This window comes from Mustela erminea, chromosome 1 (genome assembly GCF_009829155.1).
Source record: "Mustela erminea isolate mMusErm1 chromosome 1, mMusErm1.Pri, whole genome shotgun sequence".
Classification (NCBI taxonomy): Eukaryota; Metazoa; Chordata; class Mammalia; order Carnivora; family Mustelidae; genus Mustela; species Mustela erminea.
Genome location: NC_045614.1, coordinates 217,583,881 through 217,609,337, shown reverse-complemented (window position 1 = coordinate 217,609,337; position 25,457 = coordinate 217,583,881). Strand labels below are relative to the sequence as shown.

At 64.1% G+C, this 25,457-nt stretch overlaps 1 protein-coding gene across 4 annotated transcripts; it reads left to right on the top strand.

Moving 5' to 3' along the window:
- Window positions 1-4,634: 4,634 nt before the first annotated feature.
- CBS (cystathionine beta-synthase) lies at window positions 4,635-25,228 on the top strand. 4 transcript variants are annotated; one of them, XM_032356250.1, is made up of 17 exons: window positions 4,635-4,733; window positions 8,360-8,573; window positions 11,746-11,852; window positions 12,212-12,346; window positions 12,506-12,585; window positions 12,676-12,810; window positions 13,202-13,271; window positions 14,569-14,660; window positions 15,450-15,575; window positions 15,980-16,064; window positions 16,963-17,068; window positions 18,192-18,269; window positions 18,376-18,510; window positions 19,068-19,176; window positions 22,600-22,684; window positions 23,105-23,146; window positions 24,476-25,228. In XM_032356250.1, the coding sequence occupies exons 2-17, from the start codon at window positions 8,368-8,370 to the stop codon at window positions 24,613-24,615; spliced, it is 1,731 nt and encodes a 576-aa protein (XP_032212141.1). In that variant the 5' UTR covers window positions 4,635-4,733; window positions 8,360-8,367; the 3' UTR covers window positions 24,616-25,228. The 4 variants fall into 4 exon arrangements, with proteins under 4 accessions (XP_032212141.1, XP_032212138.1, XP_032212142.1 ...); XM_032356247.1 differs by lacking the exon at window positions 4,635-4,733 and adding an exon at window positions 5,800-5,937; XM_032356248.1 differs by lacking the exon at window positions 4,635-4,733 and adding an exon at window positions 7,226-7,358.
- Window positions 25,229-25,457: the final 229 nt, after the last annotated feature.

The following is a 25,457-nucleotide window of genomic DNA, read 5'->3' as shown; positions in this document are numbered from 1 at the left end:
TGCAGAGGCTGGGCGAGTCCCCGGACCTTCCGTTTTTCTCATTTTTCTCCTCGGTCTGGTGAAGATGAAGTGATGTGAGGTCTGTGATGGTAAGAATACGTTGCTAATTTAGGGAAAGTTCCTGAACAGTGAGCGCCCAGCACGCACGTAGCAAGTGCTCAGTAACCGTTAGTTACAGGAGCAAGACGGTCAGTAACAGAAGGTGGAACGCAGGTGAGTGCCCAGGAGGACAGGAGAAGGACCCCATGGAAGCCCTTTTACCCACGAGGCCCCTTTTACAAGGTGTAGAGCTCACAAGTAGTGTAAAAAGTTGAGACTAGGGGCACCTGGGTGGCTCAGTGGGTTAAGCCACTGCCTTCGGCTCAGGTCATGATCTCAGGGTCCTGGGATCGAGTCCCACATCGGACTCTCTGCTCAGCGGGGAGCCTGCTTCCTCCTCTCTCTCTGCCTGCCTCTCTGCCTACTTGTGATCTCTGTCTGTCAAATAAATAAATAAAATCTTTAAAAAAAAAAAGTTGAGACTATAAAACTCACATGCTGATTGTGACAAAACGTCACGGAAAGAAGTAAGGGAGGCCTAAAGAGAGAGGCATCCCATGTTCATGGACTCACTCCCCACAGCCGAAGGCCTACCATGGTTGGGAGTACTTTTAATCAAGAAAGTGCAGGACTTGCGCACTGAAAATTACAAAACATTGCTGAAAGGAATTGAAGAAGACCCAAACAAACGGAAAGCCGGCCGTGTGCACGGACTGGAACGTTTCCCTTTGCTAAGATGGCAGTACCTGCCCCCACCGTGGCAGTCTGCAGATCCCACATAATCCCTACCACGTCCGAACGGCCTTCCTGCAGAAAGAGAGAAGCTGATCCTGAGGTTCATGTGGCATTTTAAAGACCCCAAAGATCCGAGAAATTCTCAACAAAGCAGGACGACTCGCAGTTCCTGATCTCTGGACCTACTGCAAGTCACGGCAATGAACCTGGTGTGGGCCTGGCATGAAGGCAGACACAGGGGCCAGCGGGACAGAACTGAGGGTCCAGAAAGAGCCGTGCCCCCCTGGTCAGCTGGGAAGTAAAGGTCTCTCCCACAAACGTGGTAGGACTGCTGCTTATCTACGTTCAGAGGAAGAAGGTTGGACTCTTACCTCACACCATAAACAAAAAATTAATTCAAAATGGGTCAGAAACCTAAACATAAGAATTAAAGCCATGGGGGGGGGGGCGCCCGGGTGGCTCAGTTGGTTCTGTGTCTGCCTTCGGCTCAGGTCATGATCTCAGGGTCCTGGGATCGAGCCGCGCATTGGGCTCCCTGCTCAGTGGGGAGCCTACTTCCCCTCCCTGGCTCCCCCTGCTTGTGCTTGTGCAGTCTCTCTCTTTTTTAAAGATTTTATTTATTCATTTGACAGAGAGGGAGAGACCACAAGTAGGCAGAGCAGCAGGCAGAGGGTGAGGCCCGGGCGATGGCTCGGTGCCTAAGACAAGACAGGAGCTCTGGGTCCCCGCCTGCCCCCCACCGTGTGCGCGAGCCAAGGGAGGAGCCCTCGCCATGCCCCCACCTCCTCTTGGAGCTTCAGCCTCCGAGACAGGAGAACTAAACATGTGTTGTTTAAGCCCAGCCCCCCTCTCGGTTAAGAATCTTATTCCAACTCTGGATGAAACGGTAGGGAAGACTTCCTTTAAGTGACCTCTACCCCCAGTGCGGGGCTGGAACTTGCGACCCCGAGATCAAGAGTGACACGCTGGGCCAGCTGTGCGTCCCCACATGAGAGACGCTAGTCAAGACCCTGGGCAGTGGGCCTGTGACCGTAGGGAGAGAGTTTGGGCTCAGCCCCAACAAGAGGACAGCTGCGGCAGACCACCAGGGGGCAGGGGGCGCAAGGGCGGGGCAGATTCGTGTTAAATGCGGGGATGGGGGCCAGGGGCTTCTCCATGCGGTGGGGAGTCAGGGGGCGTGAGGCACGTGATCAGGTATGATGGCGATTGAATGTGGGGCTTCCTCTCTAAACTCACTTAGCAGGATTCTTGCTAAACCTAAACCTGGTGATAAGCCTCTGCCTTCGGCTCAGGTCATGATGTCAGGGTCCTGGGATCGAGCCCCACATCGGGCTCTGCTCAGCGGGGAGCCTGCTTCCCCCCACCTCTGCCTGCCTCTCTGCCTGCTTGTGATCTCTGTCTGTCAAATAAATAAATAAAATACTAAAAACAAAACAAAACAAAAAACCCCCTAAACCTGGTGAGGCAGACCCAAGCTGGGGCGGGCTAGGGTGGGCGAGGCAGGGTAAGGCGAGAAGAGGTCAGAGGACCATGGCCAAATGTTGGTCACCCGAATGGCCTCATTTTTGCTTTGTCACCTCATTAACTAATGACCTACAAACAGGGTTACATTCTTAGGTGTGGGGGTTGAGACCTCCATAGAGGAGTTCGGGCCCATTGGAGAAACCTCCCTATCCCAGGACGGGGGCCGGGCATCCACATGGGCCTGAAACACCTCGCGTGACAGAAAACGGCGTTAGGGCGCCTGGGTGGCTTCTGGCTCAGGTCATGATCCCAGGGTTCTGGGATGGAGTCCCACATCCAGCTTCTTGCTCAGCAGGGAGCCTGCTTCTCCCTCTCCCTCTGCCCTTCCCCCATCCCACCCCCAACCCCACTGCTCCCGCCGTCTCTCTGTTAAATAAATACATGAAACCTTTAAAAAAAATAACGGACCTGAGTGCACACGGGTGTAGATCAGTGCGTAGGTGCGGGAGTGGGGCAAGGCACCTCTGCTGTGTCCGAGTGCCAAGTAACAAAGGCAGAAGGGGCCCGGACCTAGAACACCCCCCTTGGCCACCACTGTCGCTGAAACCGATTCAGGCGGACTCTCCAAGGAAGCTTCCCCCAGAGGATGCCGAGCTTGAGAAGGTCACGGGGTATTTCCGAAGCATCTCTGCAAAGAGTCTTATCAGTTACGAAGCGTAAGACCCATACCTTCACAGAGAATCCCAGTGGCCGGAGAGGGGCCACGCAGACACCCCTCTGTCCTCCGTCCCCCCGCCCCCATGCCTTCCCCCAGGAGGCCATCCCCGCGCCAGTCACGAGAAAACATCAGACACATCGGGGACGTCCTACAAGACGTCTGTCCTGTACACGTCACCAATGCCCGTGGCTTCACAGAAGAGCGCCCACAGGAGCTCAGACGTCCGGGACTAGCTCACAGTGCCCGGCACCATGGGGACTGTCGACAGAGGGACCGTTGGTTCGACCCTGGGGTCTGTATCACCGGTGACTTCATCTCTGGTTTGGTTGTCTTTTAAAGACTAAATTTATTTCAAGCAGTTGTAGCTTAACTTCTTGACTTTGACCGCTGGCTGGAGCTCATGGAAAACGATTCTGTTATTCAGAAATAGACGCTGAAGTAGGGGGAAAGGGAAACCAGGTCTGCGGCTTCCTGTGACCCATCCAGAAGAGCCAGCTGGTTCACGGATGGACAGACCGTGCGCGCTCGCGTTCTCACTACGGAGACAGGCAGAGACCCAGCGTGGAGAAGACGCAGTGGGAATGTGACCTTTGGAGGCGCCCAGCCGGCTCGGTTGGTGCAGCCCACGACAGTTCATCGCGGAGTCACGAGTTCGAGCCCCACGACGGTTGTAGAGATGACTCAAAAATATGATCTTTAAAAAATTGAACACTTGGAAAATGGGTGAAGGGCATCTGGGAATTCTTATGGTTCCTGCCCCTTTCCTGACAGTCTGAAATTCTGTCAACATTTTAAAGCTTTTTTTAGTACCTGGGCACCATAGCAAATCACTACAAACGCAGATAGCTTAAAACGACGCAAATTTCTTGTCTCTTGCTTCTGGAGGCTAGAAGTCCAAAAGGCGCCGGCAGGGCCCACCCCCCAGGCTTCAGGGGAGGGGCCCTCCTGCCACGCCCAGCTAGGGTGGGGCGGCAGTGGGGTGCAGCCCGAGTCCCTCCTCCTGTGCCAGCATGACTTCCGTCTGTGCCTCAGGGGCCCCAACTTCTCTTAGAAGGACGTCTGCCTCGGCTGAGGTCCTGGTCCCAGGGTCCTGGGATCGAGCCCCGCATCGGCCTCCCTGCTCAGCGGGGAGCCTGGTTCTTTCTCTTCCAGGCTCCTGTGTGTGCTGTCAAATGACTAAATCAAATCTTCTAAATAAATAAATAAACACTCCCTAGTTTGAAACTGTCCAAGGGCCCCGAGGGTGGCGGCTGAAGGCTGGACCCTGTCCTCTTGGCCCGCCGCCCCCTCCCCCACTCCTGTCCCTTGCTGGGCCGCAGGGACACACTGACCTTTCCTGGGTTCTTCCAGCCCCCGGGCTCGTTCCTGCCCCAGGCATTAGCGCCCTGGCTGTTTTCAGCACAGAACATTCCTCCTTGAGAACAAGACCGGCTCCTCCGGTCACCTGTCACCTGTCTGGGGCACCTTCTGGAGCGCCTGACATCACACCCCCTTCCATTCAGGTCTTCCTCGTTCTTCACATTAGTGGAACTTTTGTTGTGAAACGGGACCTTGTTGCGGGCCCCCCTCCTGGAATAGAGCACCCCAGGGACAGAGGCCATTTGAGTTTCCGTGAGTTTCCAGAGCCTGGGACAGAAGCCCCACCTGGGCTGAGCCAAGGATGCTTCCGCCTCTGTCCACACCTGTGGACTGTCAGTCCTGTGCCTGTCAGTCCCACAGGTGCCGGTCCGCCCCAGAACCCCACGAGGCCGGCTCCTTAGAAGTCAAGAGCACACAGGTTTGAAATCCTGTTGGGGGTGGCCTTCCCTGTGACCCCAGGGCGCCCTCGGGGCGGCAGCCAGCGTTGATGGGGAGCGCTTGGGTGACATGTGTTTCTGAGCGGCGTTTGTGACTTCAGGCCAAGCTTCCGGCGAGCTCCGGTTCCTTCCCAGTGCCGGGACTGGGCGGAAAGGCTCCGAGGGCAAGCTCTGGGGCCGCGGGGCACCTGCACCACGGAGGGCAGAAATCAGTCCCGGGGACCCCGCCGCGGGGAAGCCAGAGCCCGGGTGCCGCGTTCCCGCTGGGCGCCCCCCTGACCGAGGCCGCGGGAACCAGGGCCGGCGTGGGGGGACCTGGCGGACGCGGTTCTGCGGAGCCCCAGCCTCGCGGCAGGACAAGCCCCTCCCCCGCTCCGGAGGGCGCGCGTCTTATCGACAGAGCAAGCAGGTCACCACGTAAAACAGAACCGAGTACGCAGTGTCCGCACCCCTGGAGTCTGCGGTTCTGGTGGGGGGTCCTGGGGACGGGCAGGGGCGGGGCGGTGTCCGAGGAACCGGGGGGAGAGGAGGGCAAAGGGGCTCCCGGCCGGCGGACGCGTGAAAGCGGAGTAGAAACCGCGACGAGGGCCCGCGGTTGGACACTGGGGCGGGGGAGGGGTGGGGTCCCAGCCCTGCGGCTGTGCAGTGGGGGCGGGGAGTTGGAGGCCTGGGGTGGGGGGTGGTGAGGGGAGGGGGAAGGGGAACGAGGGGCGGGGTCCTGGCCCTGGGCCTGGGCAGTGGGGGCGGGGTCCCGGCCCTGCGGCTGTGCAGTGAGGGCGCGGAGTTGGGGGCGGGGGAGGGGGTGGGGTCCTGGCCCGGCGCCTGGACAGTGGGGGCGGGGAGTTGGGGGCGGGGTCCCGGCCGCGCGGCCCTGCAGTGTGGGTGGGGGCGGGGTGCCGGACCCGGGGCTGGGCAGGGGGGCAGGGAGTTGGGGGCGGGAGAGGGATGAGGCGAGAGGGAGGGGCGGGGACACGCGCGGCGGCGGGCGGGGCGCTCCGCACTCGGGATTGGCCGCGCGCCGGCCCCCGCCCCCGCCTCTCGGCCAATCGCCTGCGCGCACCGTCGGCCGCGAGGTCCCGGTGGCCCCGCAGTTCCAGGTTCGCGGCTCGGGTGAGCAGAGTCGGGCCCGCAGCTCCCGCGCCCGGACGCTCCCGCCCCGCGCCGCTTTCTCGCGTCCCCGTCCAGGTGAGCGCCCGCCGGGCCGAGATCCGCCCCGCCAATGGGCCGGAGGCTCGGGCTGGGGGCCCGGGTCGGGGGCCCGGATCGCCCCCCCCGGAGTTGCATCATCTCCAGCCGCACGCGGCGGAGCGGGGCTGGCGTCCCGCGCCCCCGGGCGGTCGTGAAACTGTGGATGCCGCGTGCACGCGGCCCCGGGCCTGCCCCCCGACTCCCGTGGCTGTGGAGCGAATGGGGTGGGGGCGGGGGCGGGGTGCGATCATTGAGTTTTCGCTGCTTTTTTGGACGGGAAAGGGCTGTTTCGCAAATGCTCCTTTCCCAGTTGTAGGAGGCGGGAGTAAATATTGACGGAGTTGCGTGGGCGGCACGTGAGCGGGTGTCCACGGGGGGAGGGGACGCGGGGTGGGGGGAGGATGCCCTGAACCCCCACTTCCCCGAACCCTAAGCGAGGCGGACGGCCGGACTGGGGAGTGGGCGGGAACGCAAAACTCGGAGCTCCTCCAGGTGACCTGGGCGTGCGTATCCCGGACTGCCCCTCCGGGCTTCGCTCTCACGCCTGAAAACTCCCACTTCAAGGGAGAAGTTTAGCACCCCTGCGCCCTTGACCCTGACCACCCCCACCCCCAAACACGGGGTCGACTGGTGCGTGTCTGCAGAGCACAGGGTGCACTCGGGCCGTCCTCACGGGGGTGGGGGGTCTTGCGGTTTAAGGTGAGGCGAGAGCCCGCCGGGCGGCTCGAGGTGAGGCCGCCTCCGCAGGTGAGGCCCGCGGGTTCGGACCGCTCCCCGAGAGAGCGCGCGACCCAGTGCTTTTGGGGGCCACGGAGACTCGCTCGGCTTCCGTCAGTGGACCCAGCAGCTCCTACCGGGCCGCAGGTTGCGCCAGGCGAGGTCAGTCGCCAGAAAGGCGTGGGTGGCCGGTCCGTGGCAGTCCTGCGGCCCAGCGGGCGCCTACCGGGCATGGGGGCTGCCGGCCCTTCATGGGGAGCGCCGTTGGTGACGGGGGCTTCTGCCAGAAGCAGGTCACCTGCCCACAGGCGACTCTGCGACTGCTGGGGAACAGGTGTTGTTCTGCTTAGGTGTTTCCAGAAGGAGGAAGAAGGAGGTCCTCGAGTGGGTTCAGGGAAGGTCTGACCCCAGTAGAAGTCCGTGGTTCCCTTGAGGGAACCACCGCTCTAAGGATGCCGCAGGGCAGGACAGCTGGGAGCTGGTTTCTCTCAGAATGCCCCAGGCTTGGGGGGAGCCTGGGCCTGCAGGATTCCCAAGGGGTATGACTTGCAAAGGGTCCCGACCCTCTTAACTCCCTGCTGGCAGGCTCTGGCTTGGGTCTCTGTGGGGAGCCGCTAGGCTGGGCTGCATCAGGCCACCCGCGCTGGAGGAAAGGGACCCAGCTGGGGGGCAGCCTCTGCCCTCGCCCGTCACCTGGCCAGGTGAGCTCCAGAGGAGAAAGGGAGCAGGGGAGTGGATTTGCATCTCTGGGGGAGGAGCCCTGTGCACAGCTTCAGCCCAGTTCCCCGGGGCCCCCAGCCTTTTCACAGTGGAACTGCCCTACAGAGCTCTCGGGGAGCAGAGGCAGCACGTCTGGGATCTGGGGTCCCTCCCGCTTCCCAGAGGAGCTGTGTGGCTGTGCGCAAGAGACGGCCCAGAGCCAGGTCTCCTACCGTGAGCTTCTGGCAGGGACTTTTCCAAACCCACCGGATTCCAGAGTGGTTTTGTTTTTGTCTTTTAAGATTTTATTAATTTGACATAGAGGGAGAGATCACAAGCAGGCAGAGAGGCAGGGAGAGAGAGGGGGGGAAGCAGGCTCCCCACAGAACAGAGGGCCCAGCGTGGGGCTCGATCCGAGGACCCCGAGATCATGACCTGAGCCAAAGGCAGACGCTTCACTGAGCTCCCTCCGCGGCCCTGACCCTCCCCCCCCCCCCACCGAACCTGCCCTACAGATGCCATTCGAAGCCCTTTTTACAACTTTGTGTTCGTTTTGACAGTTACAGTCAAGATACGCGTCACCTCCACATAGGAACCCTTTTTTTCTCCCACGTGCCCTCGTATTGAGAAGAAATTTGAAGTTTTACTGCTTTTTCATAGCCCAGTACTATTTCTGACTTGCGGGGACGCCGCGCTGTTTCTCCCGGTGTCCGCTCCCACCCCCGTCTTGTTGGCATTGTCGCCCGCCGCGAGCCGCGCTGCCACAGATGCGGTGCCCAGACTCTCCCTTCCCGGTCGTTGGGGTCGGTCTGTGCCTGGGGGTGGGGTGCCGACCCGCACGGTGGGTCTGTGTTAACGTTTTGGGGAGCAGCCAGGGCTGTAGTTGAAACTCGTTCCCAACCCCCCCCACCACCCCAGGGGGACCAGCTGAGCCCAACCCCCCAGGTCTGGCGGCAGGTGTTTAGAAACGGCCTGAACGGACTCTGTCCCCTCCCTTTGGCAGATCCCAGGATGCCTTCCGAGACGCCCCAAGCAGACGGGTCCATGGCGTGTCCCCACCTCTCAGGGGCACAGCTGGGGAAAGGGAGCCTGGAGAAGAGGGCCCCGGGGGACAAAGAAGCCAAGGAACGTCTGTGGATCCGTCCCGATGCCCCAAGCAGGTGCTCCTGGCAGCTGGGCAGGCCCGTCTCCGACTCTCCGCATCACCACGCCCCCTTGTAAGTGGGCAGTGGAAGGGAGGACGTTGTTTCCTGGGAGCCCCCTGGCCTGAGGTGTGGTCCCCCCTCGAAATCCCTCCGGAGGGCCAGTGAGCTGGGGCAGGGGCGCTGTTGGGGGGAGTGGGCCGAGGCTCCGAGAGGCCCGGGCTTGTCTGCACGGTAGCCGGGCCCCTGGACTCGTGCGCAGCGAGGGTCGACGCTGAGCCCGTAACAAGCCGCAGACTTGGAGCGACCCGTGGGGGAGACGTTTCCTGCCCCGTCACACGGGCCGCCCCCTCGTGTGGGAGGCCAGTCCGCGGGTGTTGGTCCTTAGGAACATGCCTGCGCTTTTCTGCATCAGGTGATGAACGCTTCTGATTGGAAATATTTTCCTGCCTCGGGCCCCTTCGTGGTTGGGCCGAGGCTGTTGCGTGGAAACTCGTTAGGCCTTTTATTGAGTATTGGGATGTTTGTGATGATCTCATGTGAAGAATTATCTGTAGAAAACTTTTTTTCCCTAATTTTTTTTTTTTTTTAAGATTATTTATTTGACAGAGATCACAAGTAGGCAGAGAGGCAGGCAGAGAGAGAGGGAAGCAGGCTCCCCGCTGAGCAGAGAGCCCGATGTGGGGCTCGATCCCAGGACCCTGGGACCATGACCTGAGCCGAAGGCAGAGGCTTTAACCCACTGAGCCACCCAGAAAACTCTGTCTCTAATGAAAACCCACGGTACCTGTGACCTGTTGTAGGTTCAGGAGATCTGTCTGTGGGAAAAGGAAAAAAAGGACAGAAGTCCTTATCCCGGGATAAAAGCTGAGTGCCCGGGGTTGTCTCGTGTCCTTGGTATAATCCTGAAAGCGGGACAGGTAGGTCCGGGAGGTGCTCCCAGGCATGTGCTGTTTGTCCCGGGGACGTTGCTGGACCAGCGCTCGTGACCCCCAGTTTGAACGTCAGAAGCGAGGGCTGGAGGGGGTGCAGGCCTCAGCTGACGGAGATGACGAATGTCCCAGAAGCTGCAAACAGACGAGTTTCAGGGCTGGGAGTGGAGGAGGCCACGTTGGCCGCTGCTGGGGTAGGATGAGCCCTCGGATCCCAGGCAAAGCCCAGCCGTGGGCAGACGGGCGGTGAGGCTGCGGCGTGGTTGCCGGGGTCGGGGGTGGCGTGGGGTGGGGGGCAGCAGAGAGAGACCCAGGTTCCTGCAGGCTCCCGAGCTCTAACTCAGAAAGCCCGGGGTGGAAAGGATGCTCTCTTCCCAGGCTGTGAGATAGCGTCAGACCTGCATCTCACACACCGGCCTGATCCATTCTCTTAAAAAGCCCTTAAGGGGCCGGTGTCCCCTGTGATGCTCGTTCCGGCTCAGGCCCAGAGTTCCGAGGGTGTTGGGGCTGACCGGCCGGGGGAATGCAAGACCCCGGGGGTCCGGGGCCCGTGGAGCTTGGGGAGCCTCAGGTGAGGGCGCAGGTGTGCTGGGGCTGGGTGGGGGAGGGGGCCGTGTCTGGATAGACCGAAGCCACAGGGACATCTGGGGGAGGGATTCTAGATGGTTCCCGGTGGAATGGGCGTGGGAGGAGGGCCAGGGTGGGCGCAGCGGTGAGGTGCGTGCTTTACCCGAAGATGCTGTGGGGTTACCCTCCTGAAGGCCTCCAGGCTCGGCCCTGCTCGGTTCTCTCTCAGGCTCCTGCGCTGCTCACCTCAGGCAAGCTTCTGGGGGACGGGGTTTGCCCCCCAAGGCCTGGTGCTGAATCAGGAACCCCGGGTTCTCCTGCCCAGAGCCGGTGGGCCTCAGCCCCTGCGGGGGGCAGGATGATTCAGGGGTAACTTGTTTACCTCTGTGCCTCTGGCTAGTTGATGAATCAGCGCCCGCCTCACACTGAGGTCCTGGCCTCCCTCCCAGGCCAAGGTCAGGAGCCCTGGGCCCCAGCCAGGCTCCACCTTTGGCCGCGCATCTGTGAGGCGCCTCTCTGCTGAGCTCACCCCCGGGGTGTCCTCTGAGCTTCGGGAAGGCTATAGTGGGAGGCTGGTTCTGGCTCGTCCAGGCCCCCAGGCTGGAATGCTGCCTCCTTAGGGCTTCCGGACCCCCTGGGAAGCTGGGCCCGCTGGCGCTGGGCATGGGGCCAGGAATCTGACCACAGCAGGTTCCTGGAGCAGTGGACCTGCTGCGTCTGAGAACCCCAGAATGTGCGTGAGAGCCAGGGGTGTAGGAAGCGGCTGCATTTCTGGAAACTCATGTCTGTGGGGCATGTTCCCAGGTGACCGTTGGGCGAGCACACCCTTGGCGCAGACGGGAAGCGGGTGCGGAATTGGCATCGGTCCCCGAGGGTGAGGAAGGAGGAGGGTTCGGGGGGCCCTTCAGGAAGTACGCGTATCCTGGTTTGCACACCCGCGCCCGCTGGGCTGTCCACACCCGCCTGTCACCTGTCACCGGAGAATGGGGACAGGCAGCTGGTCGCCGGAACGGGGAGGGGACAGCAGGTCCGTGGTACGGAGACCCACGCTGAGCTGGAGGTCCGCCTCGGAATTCACCCTGACCCTGACTCCAGGGGCACCAGGGATTTCCCCGTGGTCTTTGTGGTTTGCTTTTGAGCGTGGTACTTCACACTGCCAGGGCCTGGCATTTTCTAGACGGCGCCAGGTGCCCTGTGCGAGCCCTCTGCAGCCACTGTCCCCAGCCTGGTGGGCAGACGGGCAGCCCTGGGGGCCCTGGGGCGCGCACATCGGTGCATTAGTGCATCAGTCGGCATCAGTGCGTTCATCGAGGAAAGGAAAAGCAGGAACCCTGAGGCTTGGGTTGAGAGAGGGGAGGAAGTGAGGGTCCCCAGAGAAGACTCCCCGAACAGATCCACCGGGACCTTGTCAAAGTGCTGTCCTTCAGCGACCTTATCTGGAAGTAACGTTAACGTGAGAAGTTGCAGAAACCCTACGGAGGGGTCCTGCGTCCCTGCGCCCGGACCCTGTGACGCCTGCTGCCGAGGACACGACCTTGGCGCAGCTGACCCCGAGCCGAGCTCCAGGCGGGGCTCGTACATGTCCTGCCGCGGCATGCGCGCGTGCGGGCGTGCGTGTGCCTGTGACGTTCCTCCCTGCGTGTGGATTCTGTCCTCCCTCGGATCCCGGGAAACCCCGTTCTTCGATTTACTTGACTGACGTAAGACAACGTGCCAAGACTGAAAAATCATGGACCTTTCTGTTTTAGGGCAAAATCCCCTAAAATCTTGCCAGATATCCTGAAGAAAATTGGGGACACCCCCATGGTGAGAATGAACAAGATCGGGAAGAAGTTCGGCCTGAAGTGTGAGCTCCGTGAGTGCCGGCGCGCTCTGTCCTGTGCTTGGCTCGGGGCGCGCAGGGATGCGGGGCTGGACCCCCAGGCCCCCCACCCACGGAGGCTTTTCCTGGCCCGTCACCCTGCAGGGGCTCCTCGGGGGTCTTTGTCTCCTTCAGGGGGAGGGGCCGTGGGGCCCACAGGTGGAGGCAGGTGGGAGTTTCGGCCCGGCCCCCCCTCCAGGAGCAGGTGGGAGGCGGGAACGGAGAGGGGCCGGTTTGCAGACTCAGCAGAGACCGTGTCTGTCCCCACATCCGGGCTGTATCAGAGCACGGGGCAGGGGTGGGGGACCGGTGGGGCGCAGGGCGTCCTCTCCTGACCCATCCTTGGCTCCCAGTGGCCAAGTGCGAGTTCTTCAACGCGGGCGGGAGCGTCAAGGACCGGATCGGCCTGCGAATGATTGAGGACGCCGAGCGGGCCGGGACGCTGAAGCCCGGGGACACCATCATTGAGCCGACGTCCGGGAACACTGGTGAGTGTCGGGACAGGCCGGGAGGGTCCCCTGGCCCCGGGCGACCCGCTGCGGCCCGCTGGCCTGTCTGGCTGGCCTCTTCCCTCGACCGTTTGCACCAGCTGCCCCTGTCGCGGGGAAGGGCTGCCCCTCTCAAAAACCGCCCCCACCCATCCCCAGGGATCGGCCTGGCCCTGGCTGCTGCCGTGAAAGGCTACCGCTGCGTCATCGTGATGCCGGAGAAGATGAGCACCGAGAAGGTGGGGCAGGGGTCCTCCCCCCGGGGCCGCCCCGCATGCCGGTCCTGGTTGCAGGGTGGGGGACACGCAGGCCTCTGTGTTCCTCTGCAGGTGGACGTGCTGCGGGCCCTGGGGGCGGAGATCGTGAGGACACCCACCACCGCCAGATTCGACTCCCCCGAGTCGCACGTGGGGGTGGCGTGGAGGCTCCGAAATGAGATCCCCAATTCTCAAATCCTGGACCAGGTGAGGGTGGGGCTGGGGGCGGTCGTGCCCTCGGAGGCGGGGACCTCTCTTGGGGGCGGGGGAGGTGGCGGGAGGGCGCACTGGCGGCAGGGGTGCCTGGCCCGCAGCAGGGGTGTCTTGGCCGGTCAGGCCCTGGGCTGGAACGGCCTGTGCAGGGGACCCTGGAAGTGCTTTATGGGTGTGAAATGCACAAGACCCTTTTCTCCGGACGCTTCCCTCCCGGGGCTCCCGGAGATGGGATTTTGTGTTCCATGCCTGCTGAGGTTCCCAGAACTGCCCGTGCTGTGGCCACTGTCCCCGGAGCTGCCAGGAGCGTCCCGGCTCTGAGCCGTGCGCCTCCCGCGCTGTGGCTGCAGCTCCTAGTGTGTCTGACCTCGCCGTCTTTGCGCAGTATCGCAACGCCAGCAACCCCCTTGCTCACTATGACACGACCGCCGAGGAGATCCTGCAGCAGTGTGACGGTGTGTACCCTGTCCCGCCTCGTGGTCCACCTCCGTGGCTTCTACCCCTGCTTGCCTGGGAGTGTCTTGAGTCCCTTATCCTCTCCCTGGTAAACTCCTATTCGTCCTTCAAAACCCAGCTCAGATGCCCCCACTTTGTGACATGCTCTGCCAAGCCTCTCCTTAGAGAAGTTTTCTCCCTCTGGTGTGCTTTTTTGGACTTTGCCTTTGCCTCTCTTCTAACACCAGGCACGAGCAGTCCTGTTTGTGTGCCCAGCAGTTGCCCTCCAGACGCGTAGCGTCTCCCGAGCTCAGGGAGCGCGTGTGTCCCCAGCCGGTGCTGGACGCGTCCCTGGGCTCACACTGTGGAAGGGCACTTGGCATCGAGCCCCGCTCTGAATGGGTGGTGGCACCTGGGGTTGGTTTCCTTCCTTTCCACACGTTCAGAGCCAAGGTCTCGAGGGGCTATGGCGGTGTTTGCCGACGGGCCATTTCCCAGAGAGACTTGAGGGAGTCGTTGCGGGGCGGTGGGCCCCGCTGGCTTTCTGCTCGGAGTCTGGTGCTGGTGTGGGCTTCTGTGCAGCCACGTTCCAAGCCCAGGAGCCAGGCGGCGAGCTCCAAGCATTGGGTCACCCTCTCTCTTGGCAAAAACCCGCGTCTGCCCCGGCATGCGTGCCTGCGCGGACTTGTCTGCGGCCGTCGGAGCTCGCCCCTCAGCAGGCTGGGAGCGGGGGACGTTGGAGCCGAGTCTCAGGGATGTCCTCTGACTCCTCTGTAACCCAGTTCCCTTAGTCCCGTCCCCAGCCAGACTCAGCTGCCCGGGCCCCGTCCCCCAGGGGCAGCCTCCGCGGAGGGACGCAGGCCACTTCGGGGTGGCCGTGGCCGTGGGCCGCCAGCTGAGACTGGAATGAAGCCCCGGGGGTCAGTTGCCGTGAACGCTTTCAGAGATCTGGCGCTGTAATGAAAGGCTGTTGAAACACGAGAATCGGTTCTCTGGAACTTTCCCATAACCAGCCTTCACTTCACGCCTACCAACGTCACCCGTTGGTAGGCGTGGGGGTGGGGGTAGATGCTCGTCGGTGAAGCATCTGCCTTCGGCGCAGGTCATGACCCGGGGGGCCTGGGATCGAGCACGGACTCCCTGCTCAGGGGGACCCTGCTTCTCCCTCTGCCTCTGCTGCTCCCCTGTTCTTGCACATATGCACACACGCGTGTGCGTTCTCTCAACTAGATAAATAAAGTTTTAAGAAAAGCAAAAGGGGTGGGTCGGCTGGGCTGTGGCCCGAGGGTGTCCCCTTGACGCAGCTTCTCCCATCAGGGAAGCTGGACATGCTGGTGGCTTCGGCGGGCACGGGTGGCACCATCACCGGCATCGCCAGGAAGCTGAAGGAGAAGTGCCCGGGTTGCAAGGTGAGTGACCCCGCGGCTGCGGACGGGCGGGAGGTGGGGGCACGTGGACGCCGGCCCCGCCCCGAGACGCAGGCCCCGACGTGGGCGCGTCTCTCCCCTGTGGCCTCCGCCACAGCTGGAGATGGACCCGACCCGTCAGGCGTCTGGGCATCTGGCTGGCAGAGCGGCCTCTGCTTTAGGTCTGAGAGTTCCTGCCATTTCTGCTTCCAGCCTTGTGTCGGGGCCGGAGTGTGTCTGTGCGGGTCTGGGAGTGGCCCATGACCTACGTGCCCAGATGCTCTGGGGGCAGACGGTTGGCTTGGGTGGTCTCCAAAGGACTGTTCCAGAAGCTCTAAGCTCTCAGGCTTGGGTCTCACATGTGCTGCATCTGGGAGGGCATCTGGATTTGGGGTTTAGCCCAGACCTGGGGAGGGGCTTGTAGAAACATCCAGCGGGTGGTCCGTTCTCTGCCCTCTCGGCCCCACAGCCTTCAGCGCTGTGACCCCACAGGGCCAGTCAGCGTTTTCCTGGGGCGCCCTGCTACCAGGTTCTCCCCTGGGAGGCTCCTTCCCCCGACATGCTGGCCCCCCTGAGTGCCCCAAGGTGAATGTTTACCTTGGAATCTGCCCAAGGCTGGGGGCGTGGGTTCCTGGGTTTCCAGCTTGGCCTGAGGCCTGGGAATGAGACCGATGCCCCAGGGGCCGATCTTGATCCGGCACTTGGGGTCGGGATCCGGCACCTGGGTGAAAGCCAGGCCTGGCCGGATGGGGCTTGTGCCCAGCTCAGGCCCCAACGCCGCCTGCTGTGCAGATCATCGGGGTGGATCCTGAGGGCTCCATCCTTGCGGAGCCCGAGGAGCTGAACCAGACGGAGCAGACCGTGTACGAGGTGGAGGGCATTGGCTACGACTTCATCCCTACGGTGCTGGACCGGTCGGTAGGTAGAGCCGGGCCGCCTCCGCGTAAGGGGCTCCAGCCCTCTGCGACATGCGCCCTCGGACAGGCTTTCCCACGGAGGGGGCGCCGGGACGTGAGCACTGCACGGGACGGTGGGCGGAGCACGGTCTTGGCGGTCAAGGCTGGGGAACCGGCGGCACTGTACAGGTGTGTGCCACGGCCTTGCTGGGCACGGACGTGGACGTGGCCAGTCAGACCCAGCTTTGTGTGCCTGTCAGGCCCCCGCAGAGGGAGGGAGCACCAGGTGCTTCGGGCAGGGGAGCGAGGCGGAGGAGGAGGACCCCAGACAAGGCTCTTGAGAGGGTCTGGGCTGGGCCCCGTGGGGACATACGGGGGTGCAGGGGGCGGGTCGCACCCCCCCCAGGCCTTCGGTCCCGGCCGCAGGTGGTGGATCGGTGGTTCAAGAGCAAGGACGAGGAGGCCTTTGCCTTCGCCCGCATGCTGATCGCGCAGGAGGGCCTGCTGTGCGGTGAGTGGGGGGCCTCTGCCCGCTTCCAGTCCAGGGGTGCGAGAGACGCCCTCCTCCTGGGGCTGTGGGGGGTGGCAGCCGGGCTCCTCAGGTGCTGCCCGCCCGCCCTTCAGTGCTCGGTGGGCACCCTCCTCGCGGGAGGGCAGGAGGCCGGGGAGCGCGGGGCTCTGGGCTGGTGTTCTGGGTCCCTACGTGCTCTGTGCTCTGTGCTCTGTGTTGAATGGTCTTGGTGAGAACAGGGACGTGACACGCAGATTCGGGGGCAGCGTGCGTGGTGAGGGGCCTGGGGACACAGCAGACCCCAGTAGCTTGACGGGAGAGGAAGTAGCCATCGCGCTCCTGGGGAAGTAGGCACCGGGGTCCGGACGCGCGCCGGGCGTCTGCCTCCTGCCTGGGTCCCCCAGCCCGTGAGAAGAGCCCTGGCGATGGCATCAGCCATGCTGGCCTCTTCTGGGGGCGAGGCCAAGGCTCTTGGGACACTTGTGTTTCCAGTCAAGCCCAGCACTGACCTTGGAGTGGGGGCTCATCGTCGACTGAGTCCCCGGCCGGGAGAGGCTGGAGGGCGTCTGTCACATAGGGCAGGGGAGGTGGGACGACACTCCCCACCAGCTCTCACAGCCCCCGAGGGAAGCAGCTTAGTTTTGACCCCCAGGGGCTTCGGGACGGAGGGGACAGGCACATGCTCTGTGAAACCCGCCATGGGGTCTCTGGGTTTCCCTGGTACAGGGCCAAGTGAGGAAAGCCTGGGCCGACGCAGAGCTTAGCCGGTAAGAGCAGGGCAGGGGGCCCTGAGAAGCGGGGTGCTCTCCGCAGAGGTAGCCACAGGTGATGGCGCTCCGGGGTCCAATAAAGCGCGTCTGGGCACACATGCACACGCGCTCACGGTCCCGCTCCGCAGGTGGCAGTGCGGGCAGCGCCGTGTCGGTGGCCGTGAAGGCGGCCCAGGAGCTGCGGGAGGGCCAGCGCTGCGTGGTGATCCTGCCCGACTCCGTTCGCAACTACATGTGAGATGCGCCCCCTCGTCCGCCCGGGTCGTCCCGTCCTTCCGGGCCGTGCTCTGGCCCGCCGCCAAGCCTCCCCTGACGTCTGCAGGCAGAACGTGGTGGGGTGGGAGCCTGCACGACACCCCCAGCCCCTGTGTCCACCCTCCTGGTCCTTGGGGTCCCCTTGGGGTCTCAGGAGTCCGTGGCTTCTCCTCCCGTTTCGTCCCCACCTCGGGTCTTCTGGATGCATTTGACAGTTTGGCCTAAAGCATCTGTTGAGGGAGGAGGGTGACTGCGGCCGTGACCGCACCTCCCTGCTGCCCTCCACGCTCCCCTGTAGCTCCGTCCAGCCTCTGGCCGAGGCGCTCCCGGGGGGGTCAGATGGCCCCGTGGGACCTGGTGCGGAATATGTGACCAGTGGCCTCTGCCACCCTTTCACCTTGTGTCCCGACTCTGCAGACCGTAGACCCGGCTGGTGGCCCCGGCCCATGTGCTCTGCAGCGGGCTTGTGGGGGGCAGAGATCTAGAGACACCCCCCTCCGCCCACCAGCCCCTCACTGTGTGCTCCGCAGCCCGGGGCTGGGGTACGTGTCTCCGGTGCTCCCCCGGGGGCGGCGTGAGTCACGTCTGGGCTCCTGCAGCCAAAACGCCCGCAGCTGGCGGCTCACCTGCCCCGGTCAGGGGGAGCGTCTGACTCATGCCTGCCGCGTGTGCGAGAAAGTCTGAAGGGGGTGTGAGAGGAGGGGCGGGTGTGGGGGGTGACTGCGTATGAGGTGGCCGTGGTGCGGCCGGTGTCCCTCACCCCCAGGAGGGTCGCGCTCCCTTTGTCTCCGAGTGTCAGCAGTGGGCTGGGGCCGAGGTGCCCCTGGGGCCGCGAGGGCCCTGCTGGCCCAGGTCCGGGGACGGAGCTGCTGTGCCCTGAGCTCGTTCAGACACGGACACGGGGGGCTGCTTGTCCAGCTCTCCCGCGGGGTCCCCACGGGGGTCCCCCTCCCCTGCAGCCTCGGCCATGGCGGGGTCTCTGCTGGACCGTGGCATCCAGTGGGGAGTGCCGGGCTCTCTGAGCGCCGCCGCCCCCCCCACCGGTGGGCAGAGGAGCAGCGAGACCCTCCATGCAAACCCTGGTGACCTCGGATGCCCGCAGGTCCAAGTTCCTGAGCGACAAGTGGATGCTGCAGAAGGGCTTCCTGAAGGAGGAAGACTTCATGGTGACCAAGCCATGGTGAGGACCGCTGCCCCCACAGTCCCCCATGTGGCCACAGGGCACGTGCTCCTGGTCCCCGCCTCCCGTCCCCCCAGTTCACGGCCCGCCCTGCACTGTCGCTCAGGTGGTGGCACCTCCGGGTCCAGGAGCTGAGCCTGTCGGCGCCGCTGACTGTGCTGCCCACGGTCACCTGTGAGCACACCATCGAGATCCTGCGCGAGAAGGGCTTCGACCAGGTGCCCGTGGTCGACGAGTCGGGGTCAGTGTCTGCGACCCCCACCTGGACTGCACTCTGCACTGTGGGACGGGGCGGCCGCCGGGACATGCCAGTGGGTTGGCGGTGGCCGCCGTGCACGCCGCAGCACGGTTGGGGGCCCGATGGACGAGTGGTCGCTGCGCAGCTGCCAGGGTGGGGAGTGGGCCATGTGCACTCCTGCGGATGGGGTCCCCCTGTCCCACGGCTCTCTTGCTGTGCACCCCGGGGCAGGTGGGGGACACGCCAGGCCTGGCAGGCCACACACAGGAGACCCGTGTGCACAGGCTCCCAAGACGACCCCCATGCGCACCCCAGGAGTCCAGGTCCCGGGGGCGGCCTCGATGCTGGTCAGAACGGAAGCCCCCAGGGGACCCAGCAGTTGGCACGTTCTGCCCCCCATATGCCCTGCTTGTGCTGGCTGAGGTCTGAGAGGACTTGCGCCCTTGGCCAGAGGGCACCATCTGAGGCCGAGGGCGGCCCCGGGCATGTTCTGCCCTGGGGAAGGAAGGGGCTACGCCCTGAGCCCTGACCCTGACCCTGAGCCTGTCCCCCACCCCCAGGGCGATCCTGGGGATGGTGACCCTGGGCAACATGCTGTCGTCCCTGCTCGCTGGGAAGGTCCAGCCGTCAGACCAAGTTCAGAAAGTCCTGTACAGGCAGTTCCAGCAGGTATGAGCAGAGACGCCGCCTGGAGGGCACGGCGTGGCCCCCGGGGGTCGGGAGCCAGCTGGGCCTCTCGGGCACCACTGTCCCCTAACACGGGGCCACGCCTTTCCTGGGCACACTCATGAGGAACCCCTGGTGCGCCCGATTGTCTAGTGAGAACTGGAACATTCTGGGAACGTGCCGGGGCTGGGGGGACCCCGCGGGTGTCCTGAGACCGTGACGGGCCCAACACGCCGAGGCCCGAGCGCTCTGGCTTCCACCTGGCGGTGAGGGGAAGGTGGGCCATTGACTGTTCCACGTGAGAGGCCTGGGGGTCGGGGGTTGGGCCCCTACCCAGGGACGAAGGTGCTGCCCCCCTCCCCCGGCACACGGCGGGCCCGCCGGAATCGAGTACTGCTTCCACTTCCACCGCATCTCTCGGGGCCTGCAGAGCCCCGCCCCCCCGCCACGCCACCCCCAGGAGAGCTCGCCCCCCTGGCCTGGACCCCCACCCCCGCTCCTCTGCATCCGCCTGCTTCCTCCAACTGTGAGCACCCCCGCTGCCCCGGCCTGCCCCTCGCAGTCCCCGAGCCCCGGCTCTGGTCTGCGTGTGCGTTCGTCCGTGAGCACCGTGAGGCTGCCTGGCCTCCGCGCCCCTGAGCCCGGTGTCCCGTGCATGTGGCTGGCCAGCCCTGCTGAGCACGGGTGGCCTGTCCACGGGCCCCGCGGCCACCAGCTATCCTGCTCCCTCCTTTCCGTCTCGGGAGGTGTGACTGCCACGCGGTGAGCACGTCCCACACATCCCAGTTCACAGTTGGGACCGGACGCCATCACCGGTCACCCCAAAGGCTTCCCGCACTCCCCGACCCCCAGTGCCACGGAGGCCACGCCCGTCGTGTCCTTGCGCGTGGCGTGTGCCGCGTGTCCGGCTGCTTTCCCACGGCTCCCTGATGTGTCCTCCATCCGCAGGGAGCCGCACACACGGTCCGTCCCCTGCCGGCTCCACGGCACCTCAGTCCTTTTGGGGTTGATTCCATGGGCGCCTGGCCCCTCCCTCAGCAAACGGCTGCCGCTGCACTGTGGCCTGCTGCAAGCCGCTGAGGCTCCTCTGCCTCTCACTGCTGGGGGTCTCTGTGCAGGAGGCCGCTGGGGTTTCGTGCGTGCACGTGGCTGGCAGAGCCTGAGCACGGACAGGCAGAGCGGGGCTGCCACCTGCCACCTAGGTCTGTTTTGTTCCCTTCCTCAGAGGCCACGCTGGCAGGTCTCTGCCTTTATAGCACGGCCGAGCCCCGGGCAGGGCCCCCCACTGGCTCTGCTGCTTTCAGGACCCTCAGTGTCTCTGTGTATGGGGACCCCGGTGTCTTCCCACCCAGATGCTGGGCAGGGCCGGCGGGAGCAAACTGCGAAGGGGCCCTGGTGTGCCTGCTCCACTCCGGGCACCACGGGGCTGGCGCGGATGGAGGCAGGAGTCATCCTTTGCCAGGCGTGCGAGGCTTCCGTGGACCAGATCCTGTCTGGAGGCGAATGCAGGGGCCACGGGAGAAAGCCTGGGTGGGACCCGTGTCGCGGGTGCCGGCAGTGAGCCGCCGCCCCAACTCCCTGGCGCTCCCTGACCCCCGCGGTCGTCTTGGCCACGTCACGTCAGACCTGCCGAGGCGCATTCAGGGGCACTCGGCTCCCGCAGGCCAGCGCTGCCGTGCTCCGCCTGCCCCAGCACCCGGCGTGGCTACGGTGGGGCCCCGCTGACCCTTTCTGCCCGGCCCCGTGAGCACGGGTCTTCTCACGGGAGGTTGCCCCCGTCACCGGAGCCAGATGGGAAGGGCACCCCGGCTGGGCTCTGGCGTGGCCAGCCGGTTTGGAAATCAGCTAGGCTTGTGCAGCTCGCATCTGATCGGGACCCCCTCGCTGTGTGGCTGGAGAGGGTCATTGAGCCCCTGCAGCCCCTCCCAGGGAACGGACGCCCATGGAGGCCATGGGGACAGAGGACTGTCCAGGTCCATGAAGGACTTTACTGGGATCGTGAACAGATGACCCGAGTGCACGGCTAATGCCAAGTGACCCTTGGGGCTGGGCTGCGGGCGCCCCGACTGTAAGTCCCCTTCTGAGAACCTCGCGGTGTGACCTCGCGGGGAGAAGACCCCGCCGGAGGGCCGCACAGTGCTCCCCTCTCCCTCCGGGCCCCTTAAAACTGGAAAGAGCTTTCAAAAGGCATGAATTCAACTCGCAGGGAGGTCGCCTTCGATCACTGCGAACATCACCTCCCCGGGAGGGACGAGTGTGACGGGGCCCCACCAGGTCAGGGAGCCCCGACCCGGAACAGCCTCCTCAGACTGATTTCTAAACGAAGGTAGAGTCTGGGGCCAGTGAGGCCTCTCGCGGACGGCACACATCTTCCCTCTGGACGTGAGGTCACATGGCTCCCCGGCTCCCAGGCGTTTGGGCCAAGAAACCTCATTTCAGGTCTTTCCTGAGGTGTGATGTTGGTATTTGGGGGGACGCGGGTCCGGGCAGCCCTTCCCAAGGGGCTGGACCTGCCTAGACCTGGGTGCGGGGTCAGCTGGTGGTGAGCTGTGGCCCGAGCGGGGTGACCGGCCTGGAGATGGGGACCGCCATGGGCCGGCCTTGTCCCCCCCGCCCTGGAGGACCAGGGTCTCCGGGCCATGGCTGGCTTCCATCCCCACTGTGGCTTTTCCTTCCTGGGTCCTCTGTCCGCTCTGTAGTCCCCTGAGCCCCTTCCCCATCTCGTCGGAAACACGTTTTGCTGAAGCCGCGCGGAGGCGGGTCTGCTCGTGTTCGTGTCTGAAAGGTGGACCCGAGTGTCCTTGTCCTTCCTCGCCGCGGGTTCTCCTCCGTCTCGGGCGCCCAGTGCGGCGCTGAGTTCCCACATTCCCCTTCTCCGCAGCATCTCCTCTCGTTAGGTCTCGTGCTGCTGCCCGTCTGTCGCGGGGCATGACCGATGTCCGTTGTTCGTAAAGGCCGGCTGAGGTGGGGGTTCCGTCTTGGTCTCCTGGGGTCTCCGGGCTGTGACCGGTGCCTCCGAGTGATACTGCGTGTGAGCCCCTCCCCACCCGGCTTGCCCCTCGTCTTTTCGCCGGTTTCACCGTTCCCAGAATGGCCAGACGGAACGGGGCTCAGACTGCGGGAAGCTCTGCCGGCCGCGTGCACGCAGGGTTAGGTGCAGGACATCCTGTGTCTTTCGGGGACGGTGGCCCGTCTCCGTGTCTGCTCACGTTCATTGTGCGGCTCTCTCCATCCTGTGTTTTATTTGTGACTCCGCAAAGGCTGCAGGGGCCCTTCTGGGGCAGTGCCCAGCCTGTCCTAGGCTCTGCTGCCTTCACTGGACACCCGGGCCGACAGCGCCCACGGGGGCGGCCGCTCTCCGGCTCTGGCCGGGTTGGAGCGCGGCTGGGCCGCCCCTGCGTGCACTGAGCACCACTTCTCTTCCAGATCCGCCTGACGGACCCGCTGGGCAAGCTCTCGCACATCCTGGAGATGGACCACTTCGCCCTGGTGGTCCACGAGCAGATCCAGTGTGAGTAGGGCTGGCTCTAGGGCTGGCTCCAGGCTGGGCTGGGACTGGGGTGGCGGGAGCTCTGCGGGGCGCTGGCCACCACGGCCCGACCCCAGGTTCCGTGCGCCTTCCTGCCGTGAGCTGTGCGGGCAGGAAGGCCCTCGTCCCTAGAAGGGCATCTGGGAGTTGGTGGGGAGCCGACCTTCAGCCCCCACTGGCCTTGGACTGTGGCTCCGAGGGACCCCCTTGTGGGCCTGCCTGGGGGTCCGCTGCTGGGGAGGCCGCGGGGCTTTAGGACTGCCGGTCCAGTTCTGGTGACGATGAGGCCTGGGGAGTAAGAATCGGGCGGGGCCTGGAATCTGCCCACCCTCCCAACAGAGGGCTGCTCTTGGGGCCCGGGCAGCCCCGAGTCTAACCCCTCTTCCGTCCTTGGCTCCACAGCACGGGACCTGGCCTTGCCGGGCGTGGTGGGGGGGCCCGCAGGTATGTACGCCCTGCCCGCCCCGGAGGCAGCTCGGGGTCAGAATCGCAGCCTCTGAGGGCAAAGGAGGCTGTCCAGGGTCCTAGAGCCCAAGCTTACGTGCGAGGGTTCCTCCTCCTAGTGCCACATGTACTCCTATCTGAGCATCTAGTAAAAACAAAACAAAACAAAAGAGAAAGAGCTGGGAGGTCCAAGCTCAGGGTCCAGGAATAAAGTTTTCTTAGAGTCACACTCAACAGCGCTTCCTGCCACGCCGGCAGAGCCGAGCGGTCATCACGGACCACGTGGCCCTTAGCACGCCTCGGCTGTGGACGATTTTCTCCTGGAGGGGCCTGGAGGGCGGGTCCCAGAGGCGCCTGCAGACCCCTTTGCCTGTGCTCCCTGCAGTGCCCGGGGCTGGCTCTTCTGGGTTCCACGTTTCTTCCTGAGGTGCCTGGTGCCCCGGGCCTTCCCAACCCCTCCCCTCTGTGACCTCTGCCCTCAGTGGCCACACTAGGCAGAGAGGTGGGACCTGGGCCCTTCCTACCCGCTCCTCGGCTCTGCCGGTCCTCCGTGTGTCGCTCACGGCTTTCCAGGGACGCCAGCAGCACTTGTGGATGTAGGGAGAGGTTCAGTATCAGAAACTGGCTCACATGCTAGGCTGGCAGGTCCCAGGGGCTGCAGGGTGAGTGGGCAGGCTGAGGGCCCAAGAAGGGCCGATATCTCAGTTTGAGTCCAAAGATAGGAACTTCTCTTGTTACTCAGGGGGCATCAGCCTTTGTGTTCTGTTCAGGCCTTCGGCTGATAAGGCGCGGCTCACCAGGCCATGGAGGGCATCTGGTGTACCCCGCGTACCCCATCAAATACTGAGGCTCACCCAGACAGCCAGAATACTTTTGACCAAGTATTGGCGCGCCCGTGACTTAGCGAAGCGGACACGTGAAATTAGCCATCCCCCAAACCCTCTGCCGGTTGGCAGCACAGCGGCAGCCACCGAGTGAGAGGGACCCGGGTCTGACGACAGCTCGGAGCTGTGAGCTGGTGTGGTTCGTGGGTGTGGGCAGGGTTGGAACTTCATGCCAGGACACGAGTGCCGGCCACCAAGGGGGCCCCACAGAGGAAGGAGTGAGACGGGGCGTGGGGCCCAGCAGGCCTGGTGGGCAGAAGCCAGGACCCTGCTCTGTGTGGCGTCGCCCAGATGGCTCGTGTCGGAGGGCGGCTGCCGGTGGGGTCGGCTTGGGCCCTCCTGGGGGGACACTCAGGCACCGGCCGGGCCCGGATGCGGGCAGGGCCATGGGTCCCCGAGTGCACACCGAGGCACCTTTACACCCTCCTGCCTTGTTCGTCCTCAGACCACAGCGACGGGAAGTCCAGCAAGAGGCAGATGGTGTTCGGTGTCGTCACGGCCATCGACCTGCTGAACTTCGTGGCCGCTCGGGAGCGGGAGCAGAAGACAAAGTCCGGGCCTGCCGGGGCCACCGTACAGCTCTGACGCCGCCTGCGGGGGTCCGTGCTCTGTGGCGTCCGACAGCCCGAGCGCACACCCCATGCTGCCGCCCGCCCGCCGCTGGCTCTGCTCTCCCGTGATGGGCAGCAGGGAAGGTGGACGGCGCCGAGCCCGCGGCCGGCAGGAGTGTTCGTTCCCCTTCATTAACGCCCTGGCGACCCTGTGGGTCTATTTATGGTTTGTTAGAGTAGATGGCTTTCTTGAACTCTCTTCTAACCCATTTCAGCACGGAAATCCGAGCAGAGCCCAGCCAGGTGGAGGCGCCCACGTGACAGGAGCGGGGTGGGTAGAAGCAGCAGCAGGTGCTTTTTCTTGGTCACCGTGAGGACGGGGAGCAACCGAAAGGTGTCTGGGGAAGTGGGGTGCGCGCGATGCCCCCTCTCATGCAGCAGGGTCTGCTTGGGGCCGGGTTGCTCAGAGGGATTTGTCTGGGGTTTTCTGATGGAGGGGACATTCCCATAATAGTCAGTTTAAAAACGTGCTGTTCTCGGGGTCATGTAGCCAGTCCCCTCCCTGGCCTCTCTGGCAGCTGCCAGCCTGCTTTGTGTCTCATGGGTCTGTCTGGGTCCATCACATAAACGGAATCCTGTGGTTCGGCCTTCTGTGTCGGCTTCTGTGGCTCGGCGCGACGCTTCTGGAGCTCGCCCACACGTCGCGGGCGGCTCTTCTCCTGCTGAGGGCCGAGGGACTTTCTGCCGCGCCGCAGGACACGGCTCATCCCTCCGTGCACTGCCGGCGGGCGTCTGGGTGGTTTCTGCTGCCGTGAACCCCATGTGTGCCCAAGTATTTGTCTGTGGGTCGGCTTCGAACTCTGGTTCCACACCCGG

Bases quoted from the DNA above. Each gene is read 5' to 3' on its own strand.
- CBS (XM_032356250.1), top strand. From the start codon at position 8,368: ATGCCTTCCGAGACGCCCCAAGCAGACGGGTCCATGGCGTGTCCCCAC. The intron at 12,811-13,201 runs GTGAGGGTGGGG...GTCTTTGCGCAG, and splicing joins ATTCTCAAATCCTGGACCAG to TATCGCAACGCCAGCAACCC. The intron at 19,177-22,599 runs GTATGAGCAGAG...CTTCTCTTCCAG, and splicing joins TGTACAGGCAGTTCCAGCAG to ATCCGCCTGACGGACCCGCT.